Raw genomic sequence first — 23,102 nt, 5'->3', positions numbered from 1 at the left:
CATTGTTTTGCACAGGGCTTTTTGTAGAAAAAGCCCAGTAGGAACTCATATGCATATTAGGCCACACCCCTGGACACCACGCCAGCTGGAACTGCGTTCCTGTGTTCCTGCTCAAAAAAAAGCCCTGACTCTAACTGATATTACTCTAACTGATATTAATCTAAAGAATCCAGCTCAGTCAAGGGTATTCACCCATGATTATCTTTGACAACAGAAACCTTGTGTCCAGGGTACTCCTGTTTGTGGAATGTTAAAGTGAAAAAGTATGCACACATTCTATTGTGGAGAGAGAGACAACCTTTGAACCGCTTCTGTTATTCTCAAGAAGCACATTTTCCTCCCTTATCTTGCTGTTAAACACTGCTATGGAGCTACCATGATAGGATGAAAGTAGGAGGAAAGGTCAGATCAGAGATAGTATTCTGCCTCAGCTAATGGTAAAACAAAACACTTCCTACCATACCTTTCATGAACCATATCAGCGTTATGATTAACATTTTATTTTAAAAGCTAGAACTGTCTAGCAGGGAGTGGGAGGAGCGACAGATTCCTAAAATAGCACACACATATATAGTGTTATTGTTTATTTTTTTCATACTCTGAAATCATTCTTACAGAGGAATTCACTGGCCTGGCCAGATATCAGGGGACTATTTTACAGCTACTATGTAGTTATCACTAGTGAGATCCTTTTATACTGGGCACTAATAGCTAATCATGTAAACCCTATGCAGATGTGAGTAAACTGTGCTCAGGACCATTCCACCCTTTCCATGTATAGTTATGAATTAAAATGGGCATCCATATTAGTAATTCTAAATATGGAACCAGAGGATAACTTCTGGGTTAATTAATTTTAAAAATATAGTGACTATCAAGGGTTGCTTTGTGAAAAATAGGTGGTGGAGCTCATCCAGGGATTGTTATGCAGCTGCACATACCATTCAATGGACAAAGAGGTAGAACTCTTAGAAGGAGGAGGTGGAACTCTCAGAAAGGTTCAGGAGCTGCGCTTCTGTGAGTTCCCACTGAATCTGAGGCCTATACACATGTAATTAAAGTTACAGAATTTGGGTCCAGTGACACCTTTTAGACCAACAAAAGTTTATTCAAGGTATGAGTTTCATGCACACACACACTTCTTCAGACACAGAAATGGAAGCTAACTTTTGTTGTTCTTAAAGGTGCCACGGGACTTAAATTTTGTTCTACTGCTTCAGACCAACATAGCTGCCCATCTGGATCTATGGAAGTTGCAGGAATCTATCATAAAGTAAACTTCACTGTGTTGGTTCTTCATTTCTATTAATGGGAGTATTACATTTCAGAGCATGCATAGATATTGTAGATATTTCCCACCTGAGCAGTTTTAATTTTGTAGCCTTCCTTTCCTGTTTGGAACAGGCATCTTGTACATATCTCTACTGGAGTATCAGTGTCATCCTAAGCAGAGTTAAAGTCTACAAACTCCATCAGAGTCAGTGGGCTGACTGTCCTAAACAAAGTCAGTAGACTCTTGTTTAGGGTAGCACTGTAATAAGGTTGTCAACTTTTGGACAGGAATTTCCTGGTGATTGAAGGAGGGAGTCTAGGGAGGGCTTGGTTTGGGAATATAATGCCACAGAGCCCACCTTCAAAGTATCCACTTTTTCCAGGGGAACTGCTCTTTGTAGTCTGGAGTTCCATTGTAGTTCCAGGCACGACATGGAGTTTGGCAGCCCTACATGGCAAGTAGACCAAACATTTCAGGATTGTGTCCCATCTGGTATGATTCCCATGTAGCTAATGGTGGGTCAGGCAGTGGTTGCCTGATGTCCTACTGACTTACCACTTGCCCACCCATGGTGCATTGAGAAATTAGGGACTTGGGAGAAAAACTGGCTGGAAAATGGCCTCCAAAGTGACACTACATGAATGCCTCTGTGTCTCTATAGTCTTTACCGTAGCCATTATGAAAAATCCCTAGCATATCATCAGAGATTAAAAGAAATCCCTAGAACATCCTTATCACATCCTTTCCAAATACCACACTCCCCAGCATCACCCTCAAAATCTCTCAGCATTTGCCAAGGAAACCCTAACCTAGTGCCATTTCCAGAGTGATCCAGAGGGCACCGTTATATGCCTACATAGTCCACTGCTAATGTCTGACAGTGCTCTTCAGTAAGGGCACATGGCTCCCTTTTCTCATACAGTGGCACTCATAGACAGAAGCAGCTGCCTGCTAATGAACCATCACACAAGCCTCCACACTACACACATTTACGTCTATTCATGGGTTTACCATTTGTTATAGAGAGAGCATTAGTACAATGGATATACCAATAATACAGAGTGCTACCTTCTGCAGGTGTCGGCTTGGAATTGCCTTTGGACAGGGCCCTTTCACATGGATGAAAAATCATCTGTTGTAAGACAGCAGGACAGATTGTGGAGAAGCTGGAATCTGTGATCTTGCTGCTGTTTGGCATTCCATGGACAGAAAGGATGTCTTCAGCAGACATGCACTGAAAAGAAATGAGAAACTTGCATTTGCTTGAGAAAGACAATCAAAGTGAGAAATGAAGATGCTTAGGTAAGGCTTGAGTTACTTTGCTGATAGATGGAGTCTTTCATTTCCTTGCAATGCAGAGGTTTGCACAAATGGGACAGCATGTCCACCACACACAAAACTGCTTTGGCATGTGGCTTGCATTCATAGGTGAGGCAATCAGAAACCCCACAGATGTTAAATGCCATTCTAACAAAAAATATTTTGAATAAGCTCAAATATTTATCTGATCTGGCAAGGAACCAATGGAGCTGTGGTTTGAATCCTGAAATATTTCAAGTCAATAGGCCTTTCATTTTGTTGGACTCCCATTTGTATATTTCATCATCAGTGCTGTTTATAGGAAATCAAATAGAGTTCTTAATGTTCCTGATGGTTTTTACTGTGAAGCTTTATGTAAACAAATCAAGAACCTCCCTGTAGAGCCTGAGTGTCATACATGAATCTTTATGAAATTCCTAAATGTAGTAAGTAAACTTGTAAGCATTAAGTCTGTAATGAGTGGGAAGATAGAGATGTCAACACTGAGTTGGGAAATTCCTGGAAATTTTGAGGCAGGAAAGATGGAATTTGAGATGGATATGATAGGTAGGAAGTTCAGCAGGGATATGACTGCATACAGCCCACTCTTCAAAGTTGCCATTTTCTCAAGGGGAACTGATCCCTGTGGCCTGGACATCAGCTGTAATTCCAAGAGAACTCCTTCCCCAACCTGGAAGTTGGCAACTCTCAGAGTAGAATGTTTCTGCCTGCTCAGCTAGCTTTCTGTTTACATAGAAGTTTTTTCCTGGAATCTCTATCACCTGCTTCCATCCTCCTCACTCTATTGCACATGCAAACGAAGTCCCATATGAACCTACCTGTTCACTCTAGTCCTCTTTGGGGGCTCTGCTCTGGTACCCCTGCCATCTGAGGCTAGATGGGTAGCAACCCAAGAAAGGGCCTTCTTGGTCCAGCGTTGAAACTTTGGAACACTCTCCCCAAGGAGATTTGTCAGTCTCCCTCTGTCCTTGTCTTCTGACAGCAGGTGGAGACTTCTTTGTTTGACCCACCTCTAGTAAATGCTTACTGGCCCTCCACTCTGGTTGTGTGTGTTTGCATGTTTGGATACATACACACACTTTAATGTTTAAATGTTTTAATGCCTAATGTTCACTGCCCTGGGGACCCTATATAGGCAGAAAGCTGGTATATAAATGTTATAACTAAATAAGTCCCCAAAAGGGGTACTAGCTTCCAAAACTGTTCACTAGCCTGCCAGCCTGCCTCTCCTACCTGTGTTACTCATTTGTGGCCTAAAAGACTAAAACCTTGATTCTCTAAGTTTCTTTAGCAGGTCACCTGGTGACAATTTTTATTCTGCGGATGACCTGTCTGTGTCAATATTTATAATATAATCCCCGTAATACCTTTTATTTGGACCAACCAAATGATACATAATATTTTTAAGCGCAACGTGAGTTTGGTATGGTCTAATTCCAATTAAGCATGCTTGTATAACATTAGGCTGCACATGAATTTCTTTTTCCCCAAAATGTGCAGTTCATTAACGACCATGAGACTGTAATGGCCTTTAATTTAGACTGTAATGGTCTAAATACTATTTTGACTCCCCACCCCCCACAAATCCCTATTTGACTCATTCACTGCCAGTGTTCCTACAGCCTCTACAGTATCATCTGAAGCAGAGTTACAGCCTTCTAAATTCAGAAGTCAACTGGCTTAAAAGAGTGTAACTGTACAGGACAGCACTGCTACTGTTTCATAGACCAGGCTTGAAAATAGCCACTGGCCTCGTCACTGGTAGTGAAAATAATAACTTCTGGGTCTCTTCCCCCTCCCGTACTTACTACATAAGAACATAAGAGAAGCCATGTTGGATCAGGCCACTGGCCCATCAAGTCCAACATTCTGTGTCACACAGTGGCCAAAAAAACCCCAAGTGCCATCAGGAAGTTCACAAGAGGGGCTAGAAGCCCTTCCACTTTGCCCCCCAAGCACCAAGAATACAGAGCATCACTGCCCCAGACAGTTCCAACAATATGCTGGGGCTAATAGCCACTGATGGACCTCTGCTCCATATTTTTATCCAATCCCCTCTTTAAGCTGGCTATGCTTGTAGCTGCCACCACCTCCTGTTGCAGTGAATTCCACATGTTAATCACCCTTTGGGTGAAGAAATACTTCCTTTTATCCGTTCTAACCTGACTGCTCAGCAGTTTCATTGAACGCCCATGAGTTCTTGTATTGTGAGAAAGGGAGAAAAGTACTTCTTTCTCTACTTTCTCCATCCCATGCATTATCCTGTAAACCTCTATCATGTCACCGCGCAGTTGACGTTTCTCCAAGGTAAAGAGCCCCAAGCGTTTTAACCTTTCATCATAGGGAAAGTGTTCCAAACCTTTAATCATTCTAGTTGCCCTTTTCTGGACTTTTTCCAGTGCTATAATATCCTTTTTGAGGTCTGGTGACCGGAATTGCACACAGTATTCCAAATGAGACCGCACCATCAATTTATACAGGGGCATTATGATACTGGATGATTTGTTTTCAACTCCCTTCCTAATAATTCCCAGCATGGCGTTGGCCTTTTTTATTGCAAGCACACACTGTCTTGACATTTTCAGTGAGGTATCTACCACGACCCCAAAATCTCTCTCTTGGTCAGTCTCTGCCAGTTCACACCCCATCAACTTATATTTGTAGTTGGGTTGCCAATCCCCAGGTGGGGGCAGGGGATCCCCCGGTTTGGAGGCCCTCCCCCCGCTTCATGGTCATCAGAAAGCGGGGGAGGGGAGGGAAATGTCTGCTGGGAACTCTGTTATTCCCTATGGAGATTTATTCCCATAGAAAATCATGGAGAATTGATCCACGGGTATCTGGGGCTCTGGGGGCCCTGTTTTTTGAGGTAGATGCACCAAATTTTCAGTATAGTATCCAGTGGCTCTTCCCAAAATACTCCCTAAGTTTCAAAAAGATTGGACTAGGGGGTCCAATTCTATGAGCCCCCAAAGAAGGTGCCCCTATCCTTCATTATTTCCTATGGAAAGAAGGCATTTAAAAGATGTGCAGTCCCTTGAAATGTGATGGCCAAAACTCCCTTTGGAGTTCAATTATGCTTGTCACACCCTTGCTCCTGGCTCCACCCCCAAAGTCCCCAGATATTTCTTGAATTGGACTTGGCAACCCTAATTTGTAGCTAGGATTTTTGGCCCCAATGTGCATTACTTTGCACTTGGCCACATTGAACCTCATCTGCCACATTGATGCCAACTCACCCAGCCTCAACAGATCCTTTTGGAGTGCCTTACAACATTACTAATATAAGGTACATGCTTTGGAGGAAAGTTAATGACAAATTTTCTAACCTACTAATTATTTGTATTTATTTGTATTAAAGTTCAAGGTCAAAAATACCCCCCAAAACTGAGTCATTGTGTATCAGCGATGGCTCCAATTATACTACATGGCCAAAATGCCCAATGTATAATTAAATACAAATGGACATACAATTACCCAAGCCATTTCTCCTATTTCATTGCAGCCCAAAATTTCATATTAAAGAGTTTTTGCTATCATAGGACATTCTTTAGGATATACATTTTTAGCTTTCTAGACCATGCCATCAGAAAGGCTTTGTACAGAGTAATTTATTAAAATAAAAACACTTCTGAAGCACCCAATATAGAATAGATTAGATTCAGTTTGGTCAAGGTTTAAAACCTGACACTCTCTTCCCCCTAGTTTAACTTCATCTAGTCCAAACAAGATTTTACAATGCTTTTAATGGTGAACTGACATTACCATGTCTCCAGGTATTGGAGCCAGGGCTGGATTAACAATTAGGCCAAGTAGGCACTGGCCTATGGGCCCTCATGCCTTTATGGGTGCCAGGCCGACTCCCCCCCCCCATTTTCCCCCTGCTTGCAGCCCTCAGAGCCTGCCCGCACAGCCAGCACCTGAGCCGCTCTTTGCCCAATTTGCCTGGTGAGACTGCTGCTAGCGTTGTCGCCAGATTTGCCTTTCTCTGACTCTCCCCCTCAGCTTTGTCAAAGGGGCTTTTGAGAAAGTGCCAGCAGGCTGCAGCAGGGGCCACAGGTTGTGGGGCAGGTGCTCTGACTCTGAGATAATTTGCAAAGGCCCCCCCAAGATTTTGACTGCCTAGGGGCCTCTACAGGGTTTAATCTGGCACTGATTAGAGCCTTATAACAGCGAGGAAAGGTTATGAAAATACTGTGGGATGGATCCAGCCAGTTTTTCCACAGATGACCACCAAAAGAGGCCATGCTGCGCATCGTGTGTCTCACAAGGACAAAAGGAGTGGAAGTATAATAAAGCTGGAAATTGGTTGAGTGAGCAAAACATCTGGCTGGACCCACCCTGTGTGTCCATGTTCACTTTAGGGATAAAAATAGTTATGGTGTGTTTGTGATGTTTTGTGTGGATCTCACCTAGGATGTTATGGGGATCACAAGTGCAGCACCCATTCCATGATGAGTTATTTAGACACCGTGAACATTCCACAGATCACATCCACCGCCCCACACTTCTACTCTGTAGCTGAGGCCTTACAAGGTCACTCAGAACCAACTGGGCCTACACTGCCTGCCTAACTCACACAGTGTTGGGCAGTCTAATCCATGTTAAAACAATAATCAAAAATCAAGGCACACTCCCTGAAAAAACACCTGCTAGACCTGATTCAGTCCTGAAACTGGCTAATGTTCTGTTCCTTTACTAAACTCACCTTGCAAAATAGTTCCTTCACTGGCCATGATGAAAAATGCCTAACAAAAGTTAGAGCCACCAGAAAACTGCTGTGTGGTTCTTATTTCTTCTCTATATGTTGTCATTCCTGAACCATCTTGGCTTCTGCTCACAATACATAGGCTGTATAAGCAGCAGGGCATGGCCACAAACCTCAAGCTCATGTCCTCCACCAGTATGCCAGGAAACCCCAGTATCTGTGCAAATACATACACACCTGGGGGGGGGGAGGGGGAATGGACCAGATCGCATGATGGAGGCCTGCTAAGATAGGTGTTTAAATGCATACACCCTGGTTTATATAACAGGTTCTGCACACTGGGGATTAAGCAAACAGGTTCTACATTTTCTGGGGGTGGGACAAACAGTGTGATTCAAATAGGATTTGACATCCTCCACTGTCCCCAGCTCCCCACTAATTTACGGTGCCTTGTCAACTCTTGTCTGCTCTGGCAAAAGCAACTCTCACAGCCTCTGGTTAGGATCCTATTCTGAAGAGTACCTGGCACATTTAAAGTTACTAGATATTACTTTGGCAGGGGTTAGTTCCACCACCTGGCTCAGCACTCAGTCTGCATCCTTGCCTTGCTTATTAACACACAACAGTCTGATGGTCAGCAAGAGGGAGGATTCCACAACTGTTAACTACTTCAAGGGTGCAACTGATTTAAGAGGGCTAATTTAGGGATGATTCCCGATAGGCGATCTTGAGGCATAACAGTGACACTCGGGGCGTTTTTGTACATGCTAAATAATGCAGTTTCAATCCACTTCAGTGGCCATTTGCAAGTGGATTTTGCCATTTCACACAGTAAAATCCATTTGCAAAGGGCACTTGAAGTGGATTGAAAGTGTGCTATTTAGTGTGTGTGAAAGCACTCTCGAAGTGCGTTCTTGTTTCCACATGTACCATTCAAATGCCAAGCATTTTAATATTTATTTAGCTGTCAAATGGCAGCCAACTCATGGCGACCCCATAGGGTTTTTTCAAGGCAAGAGGCATTCAGAAGCCCAAACTTTCCCGGTGGTCTCCCATACAAGTACTAACCAGAGTCGCCCTTGCCCGGCTTCCGAGATGTGACAAGAGCGGGGCTAGCATGGGCAAACTAGCATGCACGTCCCATACAAACCTGTCTGCTCGCTACCGCCTAACCCGCATTCACGCAAGAGGACAAACCGATGCAAAGTGCCTTAAAGGCCGTTGTGTGTGTGTGAAAAATGCCCCCAAAGGCTGGGATTCTGATTCCAGGGAAGTGAAATCTCTACTAAAGTCACGCTTCGGGCACTCAAACGCCAGGCAAGGAAAACACCACTAAGAGCTTTGCAACTCAGCAGCGCGAGGGAGAAAGAGAAAAAGCGGCGGTACCTGGTTAAAGTGCAGCTCCGAGAGTCCCGGCAGCGAGTTCTCCAGCCGATGCGCGGCTCCCAACCGCTGTAGCATTTGGTTAACCTGGCCGGAGGAGAGAGTCCGATTGTCTCCGAACACGCTCAGGACATCCTGAGCGAAGCGCTGCTCGATCCCTCTTGCTGGCGGCCCGACTCCCGCTTCTGCTCTCAGCCAGTCGAGGGCAACCACTGCGAGAACGGCGGCCAGCAACGTCCGAGCGACGACGGGAGACATGACCACGCTGCTGTGTTTGTGCTGCTGTTGCCACTGCCAGTCTCTGGTCTTACAGGCTCGGCCAGGCGAGCTGAAGGTTGAAGGCGGAGAATGCACTTAAAGGGTTAACCCGCTGCCTGGAACGCGCAGGCGCTTTGCTTTCCCCGGGCGAGGTGCGACGGGACGGAGCTTGGGGTCGCTGTGCTTTCTGCCCTGCTGCGCGGCGCGTTTTTCTATCTTGGCTCCCTCCCGCCCTCCCTCGGCGGTAGGATTAGAGTGGGCTTTCTCGATCCTCTTGCAAAAGCCGGTCAGGAAAGGCTGAGGAGGCAATTGCTACTCACTGATTCGTTTGGCCGGGTTCAGGGGCAGGTTGGGAGCAGGAAGGCCGGGTGGCCCCTGGGGGCTACAAGCCGCAGCTTCAGGGCCACTCGGGTGGGACTAATAGTAGGCCTGAGCTCACCATTGCTGCTTGGATCTGCCTGCTCCCAGGTTACTAGTGCCCACTTGCGATCTTACACGGAAGCTAAATGGCCGGCCGCCCCTGACCACGTTCAGTTTGTGACATTTCTGCTTGAAGGATTGCTGGAAACAAGGGTTGGGAAGGATCCTGCTCTCTTCTGGATGGCCGCTGCCTGGTCATAGGGTTACCTGCCTCCAGGTGAGGCCTGATTCAGGCCACCTGAAGAGCTCCCAGAATTACAACTGAACTCCGGAGGACAGAGAACTGTTTCCCCTGGAGAAAGTGGCTGCTTTGGAAGGTGGATTATGTGTGGTATCACATCCCTACTGACCTCCATCCCCTCCATGCATTCCCCAGGTTCCACCCCAAATCACCAAGAGTTGGCAACCCTAGTTTTGAACCAGATGGGCCAACGGTCTCAGTCTTGCTAAGAACTCCATGAACTTTTGTAAACTAGGGACAACAAAAGTTTGTGCTGTAAGAAATCGCTTGGTTTTCATGGTGCCATTAGATTATTTTGCTGGGTTTGCTTCATGAGATTTAGATGCTGATGTCTTGGACAGTTATCACCAATTGTTACAGTTAAGTTAGTTACTTCATTTATACCTTGCCTTTCTCCCCAACAGGGACTTAAAGCATCATATATTGTTCTCCTTTCATTTTATCCTCACAACAACCCAGTGAGATAGGTTTGGCTGAGAGTGTGACTGGGCCAAGGTCACCCAGCAAACATCTATGGCAGAGTAGGGATTACAACATGGGTCTCCTGGATCCTAGGCAGACACTGGCCATGATTCCACAGGCTCACTGTTATTACTATAATCCTTTCTGAGTCTTGACTGGGCTCTCAGTAAAACTCTACACAGCCATTTTGCTGTCTTCTTGTGACTTTTTTAATTGCTTGGGAGCCACGCTTTAATTTTGCAGAATTGCATGTGACTTGTCTATGTAGTTAGAGACCATCTGTGGCTAAAGGGCATCCATCTTGGAGTTACCCAGTTATGGTCATTCTACATAAGAACAGCAGAAAATCCACACTGGATAAGAAAGACTAATCTCTAGTTGAGCTTTGTGTTTTCCAAGGAAACCTGCTAGATATTTCTAGGAAGCTTGCAAGCAAGATATGCATAGTCCCTTGGCTGTTTGTGTCCCTCCTCCATCACATGGTATACAGAGGAACACTTACCCATCATAATCTGTTCCCCATGAATTTGTATAAAACCATCTCTAAACCAATGGCCATTTGTGGTAGTAAAGTCCATAAAACAGTCATAAAATATGAAGCTTTTTTTTCCCTGTTCTGAATCTATTTACAGTCAATTTCACTGGATGATTCTGAGTAGAGAAGTTAAAATTCTCTTTGTTAAATGACATGTACTGTTTATCCAGAGGAGTTAGCTGTGTTAATCTGTTGCTGCAAAATAGTAAAGAGTCCAGTAGCACTTTTAAGATTAACAAAGAGAGCTGTGTTTCTCGAAAGCTTATGCTACAATCAAATTTTATCTGAAGCTTATACTACAATAAAATTGGTTAGTCTTAAAGGAGCTACTGGACTCTTTACTATTAGGTATTATTTAACAAACCCTCCCCCCAATCTAAACTAAAAATGCCCTTATAAAAATGTATGGTTTTTAGTTTTTGTGGGGGAGCAGAATGACAATTTACAATATCCCAGAGGTTTTTACAGGATCAACTGCTTTATTCTTACCTGTGTGTATGAAAAGTACTTATGGTGACCCCATGATTTACAAAAGAGCACACAAAAAATTACAAAGAAATTCCTCTTTTGAAACAGAAATCATTATCTTAATAAATATGGGGAGGGGAATTGTACTCCCTGTAACAACACTACCTCTGTCCCTTTCCAATGGACACTGTAAACATTTCCAATGCTGGGTTCTTGTTATGTTTCCATTCTTTCCCATGCAAATAAAGCAGACACATTTTGGTAATCTGTTTTTTTTTCTCCCCATGGGAAAGGAACCACTAGAGAAATTTTACTGCTATCACTGCCCTCATTGAAGAATTGGCTGGGGGTGAATGCAAGAAACTTGGAAAGGAAAAAGAAGCCAGTAAGAAAGAAGTTGGAAAGGTTAAGGCGGGAGAGGGGCACAGCTTGTGGTTTGCAATTTCAAATGGTAAACAAGCATTTGCTGGGTTTTGGCTCTGGCTCAGAAATGTCAACATGTGAGCAGGCAAATATGACAGAATCTTCCAGGAAAATAGCAGGGTCACTGCATATCTGACTGGAGCTGGCCTTATCAACTTTCTCTCCAAATAATGCTCTCTTGGCATTGGTAGGAGGCTTTTTCTAAAAAAGAAAAGTCTTGAGTAGCTCATTCCAGTTTTGTGTGTGCTTGGCGCACATATCAATGTGTTCTTATCTGCATGACAGGAATTCAGAACTGTTCCTGCAGAAGACAGTCCATGGAAGAGAATATGGGGAAACTTGCAGGAACAGTCCCTTTTGTGCTTCCAGTTGTCCCCTCCCAGCATTCTTTTTTGTACTTCTGTTCTAGCATTGAAACCCCAGGCTAAGAATATGGGAGGCTCCCCTGTTGCCTTGTAGCCCTACCTTATTACACCAGAGAGCAAGTAACAGGCTTGGTCCAAAGCAAACTTGAAAAAAAACCATGTGGAGCTTTTTATGAAGACCAAAGTATTGTTTCTGCTCGGCATTAACAAAAGCTATTCCCATGGCTTTTGATTTTGGATACTTCACTAGGATAGTTTCTTTTTGTTTGTTTTTGGCAAGATTCTTTTTTTTTATGTCAAACATAGTTTAATGGAACTTCCATGTGCAAATGAAGTGTAGAAGATGGACATTGATTAATTAGTTAAATGTCACAATCCCATTTTTAATCTTGGCTTAACATATGAATTAATAATAACTTGCTGCTCAGCCCAAATCCAGCCTTGAGGCAGCCATAAAATTCTGTCCCATCAACAGGCAGAAAATCAATCGGCTTGGTAGTAAACGAAACACTAGGTTTCTGTGAAAGGCATGGCATCGAAAAACTAAGGCAGTATGGTATTCTAGCATTTATTTTGAATTAGCAAGTTGCTCCAATATTTTTGGGAAATCTTGCACTACTCCCACTTTTCAAATTGTCTGACCGTGACCATCTCACAAGTGGTAGTAACAAACAGGAGGCTGCTCAGCATAGGATATTCTTCACTGCAAGAGACTCTGGAGACTATTCAGACACACACATATACCCCTTATGTTACTTCAGATAGATTCACTCTTTCACGAAGCAGTTGGCTATCTACTGCACCAGTTCTCACAATATGCCCTGCTGCTATCTCTCTTATCAGGGAAGCCTGTCCTGCTCACCTCTTTTTGTCACAGATTATTCCAGCAGTCCTTTCAGGGGGCTCAGGCGTCTTCCATAGATAAGGCCGGGTAGAGGGAAGCACATTGGACTTCAGCCACACTGTATTGTCCGATAGACCAGTCCTGTTCACAACTTCTGAAGTCAAAGATCGGTCACAATGTGCTCCTCCCAGTAGTGGCTTTAGCCTTCCTCCTTTCCCAAGGCACAGCCAAAGTAAATTCAGTAAGTGAATAATTCCTGCTGCTTACTCAGCCACTCCAGCTCCTGATACCACATAGTAAGCACTGTGTGCATGTGCCTTTAAATCCATTTTGGGAAGTGAGCAATTTGCTTCCTTCTAAACTAAGAGACTGAAGCTTTTCATCTAGAATGGGCCCCCTTCTCAGAATTTGCCTCCCTGAGCCTATGCATCCATCCTGAAATTGGACTGGATGATCCTAGATTCTGCCCCCCAACCTTGTAATGAAAAAGGGAGGAAGGGGTCCCCTTTGACCACCAACACGGCATGTTGGGTGTCATGGAGCCTGTGGAATGGGGCTGAAACAAGTTGGACCAGGCAAAATTGACTGAAAAGCGTGGCTGAATCCAGCCCATATCTTTAAATATTTTTATTAAGCATTGAAAGACCAAGAAGTTAAATGGTACAGAGAGTGGTTTGCAGATGAATTGCTCCATTTGTTTGTTTCAATTTTTATTCCACCCTCCCCGCAAGGAGGCTCAGGGAAGAACACAACAACGGTACACAACAGTAAAACAGTAGTCCAATAATTTAAGACAGTTAAGAGCAAAATAAATTAAAAATGGGTAGCACTGCCACTTAAAGTGCAGTAATCTCAGAAGCTACAGCTGCCTAAAGATGGAGGGCTTCAGCAAGGGAGGCTGATTTAATTGGACACACTGCCTCATCCAAAAGCCTAATGGAACAGCTCCATTTTACAGGCCCTGCAGAACGGTAGAAGGTCCGGTAGCTCCCTGATCTCAAGCAGAGCATGTTCCACCAGGCCAGTGGGTGTGCTAAGCTGTTGAAGGCTCTGTGGAGATCATGGTCAGCCAAGCTCCCTTGTTTAAATGCTCTGTTCATCCTTCAGTCATCAGCCCTTTCTAGTAACTCTGAGGGAAATTACCTGGAATAGGAGTGTAGTTGACCACAGATTCCCTGCAAAGTGTAGGCGTGTTCAAAGTGTAGTGAGTGAAAAGGTCATTTCAAACATATCTTCAAGTTCAAGATGCCATGCCAGGCATGTAAGCCTTTAGTACATCAGCAAAATCAGATGCAAATGGGCCATCAGCGTTTTGCAGAGCTATTCAATCATTTAAAGGTATATGTTCAGCCATTTCTTCTTCCAATTCCCCTTTCAGCCAGTGCTGCACCCAGAGATACATCAGATGAAGGGTTTTGCAGCGAACTCCTGAACAGGAGCCACATCTCAGTTGTGGACCACAAAATTTGCATACAGAAAGCTCTGTTTCTATCACCAGTTAAAGGAATTCACATAACACTAGCAGCTGGTAGTGAAGCCCTGACCTGAATAACCCAGTCTAGTCTGATCCTGACAGATCTTGGAAGAAGCAGGGTTGCCTTTGGTTAGTTTTTGGATGGTAGACCACCTAAGAAGTCCAGATGCAGAGGCAGGCAATGGCAAGCCACCTTTGAATGTCTCTGGCCTTGAAAACCCCATCATAATTCAGCTGTGACTTGAGAGCAAAAAAAAAAAGGGGGGGGGAGGAGATCATTTGGTGCTTGAGAGCTTGGAACGCTGTTGCCCATGAAGACTAAAGTGCTGCTATAAGATAGCCTCTTATAGATGGTTGGATGCTTTTAGGTGCTGTAAAAACAAATAGAAACCTAAGAAGTTGTGAATTTAAAGGCAGAGTTTTTGCCTGGAAGGGCTGATTCTTCTGGATCATAGCCATTATCTCCACAATGCCTGAAAATGATATAATGACAAAGCCCACAAGGTAAGTAGCAGATTTCTTCTTTAAATCAAGGAAGGAATTCCTTGTCAGAAGCAGCAGCAACTGTGTGCCCTTCAAAAGGTGCTGCATTCTAAAGCTCAGTCTCTGGCAATCCAGTTACTGAACCTGGATAGTGCAATTCTGTAGTCAAATGTTAGTAGATCCTAGAAAAGCAATGTCGGTGACATGCAGCATATTCTGTGGATATGAGAGGATGGATTCACACATGTCTGTGTGGCAAACTCCCCACTTTCCCCTCAGGCTCATTAGCCTTTACCACACATTTCTTTGTTCCATGTTTATCCCCACGCTTCTTCCTCTAAGGAGCTCAGGACTGTCTTTCACTGTTATCCTTACTACAATCCTTTGAAATAGGTCAGGCTGAGTGAGAGTGAATGACCCAGGTGAGCCTCATGGCAGGTGGGTGTTTGAACCCTGGCCTCCCCAGGACAAATCCCACTACTACATTGTTCTGGTCCATTCCCAGAGGTCTGGAGAGGACTAAGCCACTTCCAGCTTTTGAAGTCCCTAATAAAAATAAACGATTAATGCATTGTGCCCATTAAAAACACCTCACAAAACTTATTGAGTGTAATTCACAATTGCCTAAATTTGCAGTCCCCTTTGATCGTGAGGGCCAGGCCAAAAGGGTTCCTGATCTCACCCACCCCCCAATTGACCCTATTCATTTCTAGGCATTTCAAATAATGTGCACGGGCACCCATGGGGCCAGTTTTCAGTGGCACAGCATCTCCATATGTATCAGTAGCACTGATCGACTGCACTAAGACTGCTATCTGTACTTACTCCTGTGGCCTTAACATTGCCCTGACATGTAAACGTTTGGATAACGTTTCTTAGCATGCAGATAAAGCTTCACCTCCTTCATTTCTGTATGTCAAGATGCAGCTAAAAAGCCATAGGAACTATTAAAAAGATGTTAACTTTGTGTTAGGGGCATTTTTCATGGTAAACAAATGTGACTCCTCCCACTTTCTCAACAATGAGTCCGGAGTCCTCTGCTGGTTCTTATTTGTCTAAAATCATCTCCTCTTTGATCAGCAACAGAATCTAAATGTTTCATTAAACAAATAAGTCATTTGCTGCTGTAGAAATGCAGTCTGTATTTGCATAACAACAAAAAGTTCAATTCCTGGGCAATTCCAGTGGGAATTATTATTTTTTTACATTCCAATCCTCTACAGAATGAAAATCCTTCCCTATTTTGAGGTCTAGCCAAAGTTTTGCTTCAAAGTCTGTGCATACCCATTCCAGGGCTACACAAGGTTTTAAAGCTGGGTGTTATTTATAAAAGAACCTGAAAGAGCCTGAAGCAAATAGCACACAAGGCCAAAGAGGTCATGCAGGTTTAGCTGCATATAATGCATGTGCAATTTATATGCTCATTCCATTGCAGAGCATGCCCAGGATATATTTTGTTGCTTTGATAACTAAATAGAGAAATTGACCTTTCCCCCCTGAAGACTACAATGAGTGTAAATTATGTTTCTTAGAGTCAATGAGAATCATTTATATTCTGCACACTGGTTCACTGTGCTGTTCCCAGTATCTGACTTTTACAGAAGACCAATTTTACAAGCACACATTCAGTAGAATTTCTTGAGATTTCATCTATCAGTGGTCTTCAACCTTCCCATGCCTGAAGCTCACTAAGAACAAAAGCTGCAAGCACATAACAGGAAGTCATGTGACAGAATCATATGACAGAACGTGAAGGCAAAGTTATGACCTTACTATTGTCAAGGCCAGGACCATGTGCAGTGGATGAAAAGAACAGGCATCACAAGCCAAACATCAAAAGGTATGCCACAGTGAGGAACAAGCTCTTGGTGGAGTTCTGCCCACCTTGACCTTACCTTGATGCCATGCTTTTCTTCTCAGCAGGAAGAACTCCCCATAGGTGGTGAAAAGTGGCAGCTGAATTGCCTGTAGTGGAAGCTCACGGCGCTTCAGATTCAGGATGGACTCTGCAACCATCCTGATTATACTCCTGAACCATGTCTTGAAGGCCACTGTTCTACAGAAATTGTGAAGCCGCTCACAGCTGAAATTCACCAGGAAGATGGATCATGACCAGGATTTCAAGACTTTTAGGACTAATATGGTGCATTTTTCCAGCTAGGCTTTAAACCTACTTTGTCTCGTTGTATAAAAGATATAAAAGAGATCCAGTGTGACAAATTGACTTGGGATGGTTGGACTTTGGATCTCTGCTCAGGGAAAAGGGAATTTTGCTGGATGAACATAAATAAGCCTGTTTCTCAGGTTACAGAATTGTTGGTAATTCCTCCACATGGCGCTTTGATTCCGTTGGCAAAGGAGGACAGAATATGCTAAATAAATGCCTTTATGAACCTGCCCATGATTGTCAAACTAGCTCCGGCTCTCCAGGTACTTCTGTAGATAAAAGATGTTTCTCAGCACTTGGCTTCCTATGATTTTTAATTGGAGATAGTTGGGATAGAAGTGGGAATATTCTATATGCAAATAATCTGTGTGGCAACTGAGTTAGGAGCCCATCTTTTAACTTGCTTATCCTTTGTATTTATTTTATTTATTTATTTATTTAGTGGACTTATATCCCGCCCTTCTCACCGAAGTGTCTCAGGGCGGCTTTAATTGCCAAGTGAATACTAATTTGTATCACTCTTCATAGTGTGTAATAGGCTAGTGTTATTGTTCCTATACAGCAGATTTAAAGACTGTAGCTAAAATACAGAACTTGACCATGGGCATCTTTTGGTCCCATGACTGAAGCCAGTACCAGAGATTTTTGCATTCTCAGCTGGAGCTTCTAGTCATTATACTGTTATGCAAACGCTACAAGAGATGCATGTTAGTTAAACTGGAGACTAGTTTGAAAAAAGAGTGACACCATGAGCTTTAAGTATGATTATCAGGCTGCTATATAGCTCTAGGTTTTAAAGTGATTAACAGTCTGACTCCATCATTCACTTTAGCTAGTACAGCAGCAGGCAAACAGAAGCTTAGACAGGCCACAGCAATTAAAGATGTGTAGATGTGATGCAAGCAATGTCTGCTCACCCCTAATTATTGTTTAATGCTTTTCCTAGCTGGCACAAAGGAGATGTGGCCTTCATGGTGGCCTTTAGAATGCGGCATATAGGAGGAAGACTTTCCAAGTGGCTCCTGCCAGCTGCAAGCACCACACGTGATTCAGTGCTTAGAGCAGCTGTTTTACATGTGGAAGGGCCCAGGTTTGATCCTTGGCATCTCCAGGTGAAAAGATTAGATAGATCACATCACCTGCTTGAGACCCTGGAGAGTTGCTGACAGAGTAGATAATATTTTGCTAGACCAGAGATCTGATTTGGTTTAAAGCAGCTTCGTACCCATGGGACCCCCAGTAACAGAAAATGAGAGATGCTATCCTATACATGCATACCTGATCGGAAATATATTCCAAAATTCAGTGGAGTTAATCTCCAAGAAAGCATGCATCAGATTGGACGGTGGCTCAGTGGTAGAGCATCTGCTTGGTAAGCAGAAGGTCCCAGGTTCAATCCCTGGCATCTCCAAAAAAGGGTCCAGGCAAATAGGTGTGAAAAACCTCAGCTTGAGACCCTGGAGAGCTGCTGCCAGTCTGAGTAGACAATACTGACTTTGATGGACCAAAGGTCTGATTCAGTATAAGGCGGCTTCATATGTTCTCCTGTGGGCAGTGGTAGCCCCATGGATGCTTCTGTTTGCTGATGGTTCTGCACAAGGCCGAGGGTCTGTGGAAGCAAATGGGATTGACAACATGTAAATTTTATGGCATATCCAATGTATCCTCATTCTTGTTGGAAATGCATTTCCTTGAGGGCTGATTTATTGTGTATGTATTGGTTATGTCCTTTTATTCAGCCATTTTGGGGAGAACGTATAGACTTAATTGTCGACCTAACTGTATTTGACTTATTTTTGGACACAGTGGTTTTTTTGCTATGCTGTTTGAAGTGTAATAGCTATGCTGCTGATGTGAAATTAATTGGAACTTTGATTGTTGTGGCAGAACAGTGCATTGCTACTTGCTGGAGATTCAAATTGACTGATTAGTTTGGATTTCAAAATGAGCTTCAGTCTGGTATAGAAGTATCGGAAATGTCAATACCCGTTGAGGCAACTGTGTAGAAAAATGGTCCATATTTTGCAACACCTACTACATCCTTTTTACTAGAGATGCCAAGGACGGAACCTGGGACTTCTGCATGCCAAGCAGGTGAGCCACAGTGCCTTTCCAGATGATAGATATCACTGAGTGCGGGTCATCTTGCCTGACATCATAATGACCTTTAACCAGCCTCATTCTGGTTCAGGAAGTTAGTATACAAAACTCTCTATGGGTGGATACCACAAGGAAGTCTTCCCAGTCTCTTCATACTATAATCCTAAATAATGTTTTTAAATAAAAGGCATTTGTTAGAATGAATCTTAATATTTCACTCTGTGACAAAATTCAACAATTCTTTCTTCCTAAGCTGGGGAAGGGAAGTATAGAAATATTCTCCCCTTAAATTAAGATGTTGATTCTAATATCAGATTAGTTCAGACAGCTTTTTTGTTCAGATTTGGCCATTTCCTCTTCCTCCTCATTACAGTCCACATCCCACATCACTTCTGCCAGTAGCAGAGCCTTTTTTGGTAGTCAAGGGAACCACACCTTCATTTTTCATCTTTGGAAACAAATCTTTGGGAGGTCTCTATTTTGCCAACACAAAAACTGGTAGGATGCAGGGCTTTTTTTGTAGAAAAAGCATAACAGGAACTTATTTGCACATTAGACCACACACCCTAACGCCAAGCCAGCTAGAACTGCGTTCTTGTTCAAAAAAAGCCCTGGTAGGATGTACATGGCTTTTATTTATTTTTATTTATTTATTTAATTCAATTTATATCCTGCCCTCCTCGCTGAGGCAGGCTCAGGGCGGCTCACATGATCATGCATATGCATGAATATAGACATATAATAAAGCATAAAAACAATAAAAACAATTTAAAACATAAAAATTGACATTTCAGGTGCTATGATCTTGTCTTGCAATTCCAGCTAGGTGTTCTCTGTAAGGCAGATCTTAATTGATCAGATGTTCTATATAAAGCAGATTGCAAGAGGTGGTCCAGATATTTAGCCAGTAGTAGCCAATGATCTAATTTGCAAATGTCTATATAGATCCCATGATCCTTATCATAAACCTTTTGGGTGGTCAAAGGGGACACCCTCCTTGTTTTTTCTTTCAGTTTTTCACCCACTGACCTTCAGATCCCTTACTGCTATTATTTTCATTAAAATCTTTCTACCATGCCTTTCTCCATATATAGGAGCCCAAGGCAGCATATATGACAAGGCTTTTTTGTAGTAAAAGCCCAGCATGAGCTCATTTGCATCTTAGGCCAAACTCTCTGATGTCACCATTGTTTCACACCAGGCTTTTTTGTTAAAAAAGCCCATCAGGAACTCATTTGCATATCAGGCCACACCCCCTGACATGAAGCCAGCTGCAACTGCATTCCTGTACACTCCTGTTCAAAAAAAGTCCTGAACAAAGCATGTCAAAACAGAAAATATTATCAACAATCTAAGATTGACAAATACCAAAACATTCCTCAACTAACATACATAACACCAACAGAAAGCCTTCTGAAACAAGGTTGCTTTACAACATCTTCTGAACAACAACAAAGAAGACATCCTTTTAGCAAACCATATCAAATGATAGTTGATGAGAAAACCTGCATTCATTGTGAAGATTACACCAGTTTATGAGAGGACACAGCAAGAGAACATATTGCAGTTGCCACATTTTGTACTAACTGCGGTTTCTAAGGGTGGGCCTGCAGAGAGCATGTTACAGTAGTCTAACTTTGGGGTTACAGTAGCATGGATCAACAACTTCCAATGATACCCACTCATTAGGGGGGAAAGTATCTGCAAACTCCTTGCATAAAAGTAGATCTCATGTTCTCAAAAACTCGTTAGCAGACAGTTTATCACACCATGAGAGCAGATGGCAGTCACAAGGATAACTGGCATTGGTTCGGATCTGAGGAGTGAAGATTGCCTTTAAAAACATGCTGAAAAGATAGCCAAATTATCAAGGCAGAATTCCCATCTCATGTCTATATTTTGATAATCCTTGCAATTTTTTAAGTACCACATTCGGTATATATATTTTTTCAGTTATATCTTTTCCAGGCCTAGGAAGACAACTTTGTATTGCTATGGTGAGCATTAGGAATATTTTAGTTAAAAGAGGGTCTCAGCCTAAAGAATGCTTTACCACAAGATACTGCAGATTGAAGAAACCAGAACAGACTGAAAATAAGGCCTATTGACAACAAAACATACCCTATTGTTATTAAAAAGAATTAAGAATGAAACGCACAATCAAATACTTCCTTTGTAACTTGATATAAAGTTGCAGTAAGCCTCTTACAGAACCACAGCGTTGGATGTGACACAAAAATTACCTGCAGATCTAGATTATGCATTGACTCGGACTCTTTTTCTAGCAGGAGCTTCTCAGTATATTAGGCCATGACCCCCCCCCCCCCCGATGTAGCCAATCATCCTGGAGCTTACAGTAGGCCCTGTACTAAGAGCCCCTTAAGCTCTTGGAAGATTGGCTGCATCAGGAGGATGCGGCCTAATATGCAAAGGAGCTCCTGCTAGAAAAAGAGCCCTAAATCGTGCATAAGGTTACAGCTTTACCCTGACCCTTTGTATTAAAACATACATAAATTGCATAAATCCAATTCATCAAATTTATTCAGGCCATTTAAAACTACAGAAACACAGACTGAGAAAATAGGAAGACACTGGGGACCAGTGGGGGGCCCTTCATGCTAGAAATGCCTAATCATGGGATGGTTTAATGTAAGACAAATTTAGATGGCTCATGGGAGTGAGGCAGACTACAAGTTCCAGGCCACATCAAGAAAAACAGATTAGCTAGAGAAAATATCTTCTTGTTTCACCTGATATCATGATTCATTCCAATAGGGTAAATAGTGGAAAGGGTTGGAATCCTCTTTCACCTTTCTTTGAGTGGATGAGACTAGACTAGAATAGAATAGAATGGGACTTGCAAGACTCCTCCACTTTCTTTTGTTTGTCTTGCCCCTGGACACATTCCCTCCCTTTTTGTCCCCCCCCCCCCCATATTTAGTTTCTGTTGCTTCCCCTTCCTATCCCTGCCTCCTTTGTTGACCCATCAGCCTATTCATCCCCTGCCTTGCCTACCTGTCCTCTGGCTGGCCAGCCAGCTGCCCACCTGTAGTGTCACCCTCTGCAGGAGTGACTGATGTGGCAAGAGGGCAGCAGAGGTTGCTGCTTGCATAACTACCATCTCTGCCTGTCCACTCACCTGCCTCCCCGAGAGATGGCTGAATAAAGCATGCCTCTGGTATTCCAAGGAAGTCTTCCATCCAAGTACTTGCCAGAGTTGACCCTGCTTAGCTTCCGAGATCTGATGAGATTGGGCTTGCCTTGGTAGGGTTTCCATGTCTGTGTTGGACAATACCTGGAGACTTTGAAGGTGGATCTAGGAGATGGTGGGGTTTGGGGAGGGGAGGGGCTTCAGCATGGTACAATGCGATAGAGTCCATCCCTCAAAGCAGCCATTTTCTCCAGTGGAACTGATCTCTGGCAGCTGGAGATCAGTTATAAAAGCCGGAGATCTCCAGGCCCCACCTGGGAGGCTATAAGAAGTATAAAGACATCTGAGAAAGCCTTCAGATTCTAATCAATAATAACAGTTTATTTATTCCAAACACTCCAGTTAAAATATGTCAACAAATTCCTCTAATTCATATCATAAGCCCACGGCAACAGCTCACCCACTGGTTGCGTACACAGACGCACTCTTAAAGGTTCCAAAATAATATAGTTTCCTCACATAAGGATTTCATACAGAGCTCATTCTCAGTTCATAGTCCATGAAATTATCTCTAACAATAATGAGGAACTATAATGAGTCCAAATGAATTCACAGAAAGCCTGCCCATGCTGTCCAGTGTACTGTGTTGTGATATCTTTGAGAGAGAGAGAGAGTTAGCTGTTGCCCTTTGTGTAACTGACAAAGACATCAAAATGTAGTACACTGGACAGCATAGGAAGGCTTTCTGTGAATTATTGATTTCTGTTATCATTGATTAGATTCTGATGGCTTTCCCTGACATCTTTATACGACTTATGGTCTCATTTACGCAGGGTTTCCTATTTTTGTTAAGACACCTGGAGGCTGGCAACCCTATGCCTGGGCTATCCAAGTCAGGGCAACCATTTTTTCTCCTCTTGAGTGTTCTGAGGGGAATTAATGATGAAGGCAGGTATATTCTGCCCTTCCCTCCCCCCCCCTCCCCGCCCCGCACTTGCCTGCAGCCACTTTTACCTACCTGGCTCAAGCA

General features: G+C 43.3%; 1 protein-coding gene across 2 annotated transcripts in view; it reads right to left on the bottom strand.

The window, feature by feature from the left end:
• Positions 1-12,849, bottom strand: part of SLC39A8 (solute carrier family 39 member 8) — a 36,185-nt gene extending 23,336 nt beyond the window's left edge. The window contains exons 1-2 of one of the 2 annotated variants that reach the window (XM_060246994.1): positions 12,716-12,849; positions 2,342-2,507 (exon numbers count right to left, since the gene is read on the bottom strand). In XM_060246994.1, the coding sequence (XP_060102977.1) occupies positions 2,342-2,504 (163 nt within the window). In that variant the 5' untranslated portion in view covers positions 2,505-2,507; positions 12,716-12,849. Of the gene's footprint in view, positions 1-2,341; positions 2,508-8,684; positions 8,940-12,715 lie in introns of those variants that run through there. The other variant, XM_060246993.1, reaches the window with a different exon arrangement.
• Positions 12,850-23,102: the final 10,253 nt, after the last annotated feature.

This window comes from Heteronotia binoei, chromosome 9 (genome assembly GCF_032191835.1).
Source record: "Heteronotia binoei isolate CCM8104 ecotype False Entrance Well chromosome 9, APGP_CSIRO_Hbin_v1, whole genome shotgun sequence".
Lineage (NCBI taxonomy): Eukaryota > Metazoa > Chordata > Lepidosauria > Squamata > Gekkonidae > Heteronotia > Heteronotia binoei.
The sequence above is the reverse complement of the archived record's forward strand: the minus strand, read 5'-3'. Positions and strand labels throughout refer to the sequence as shown.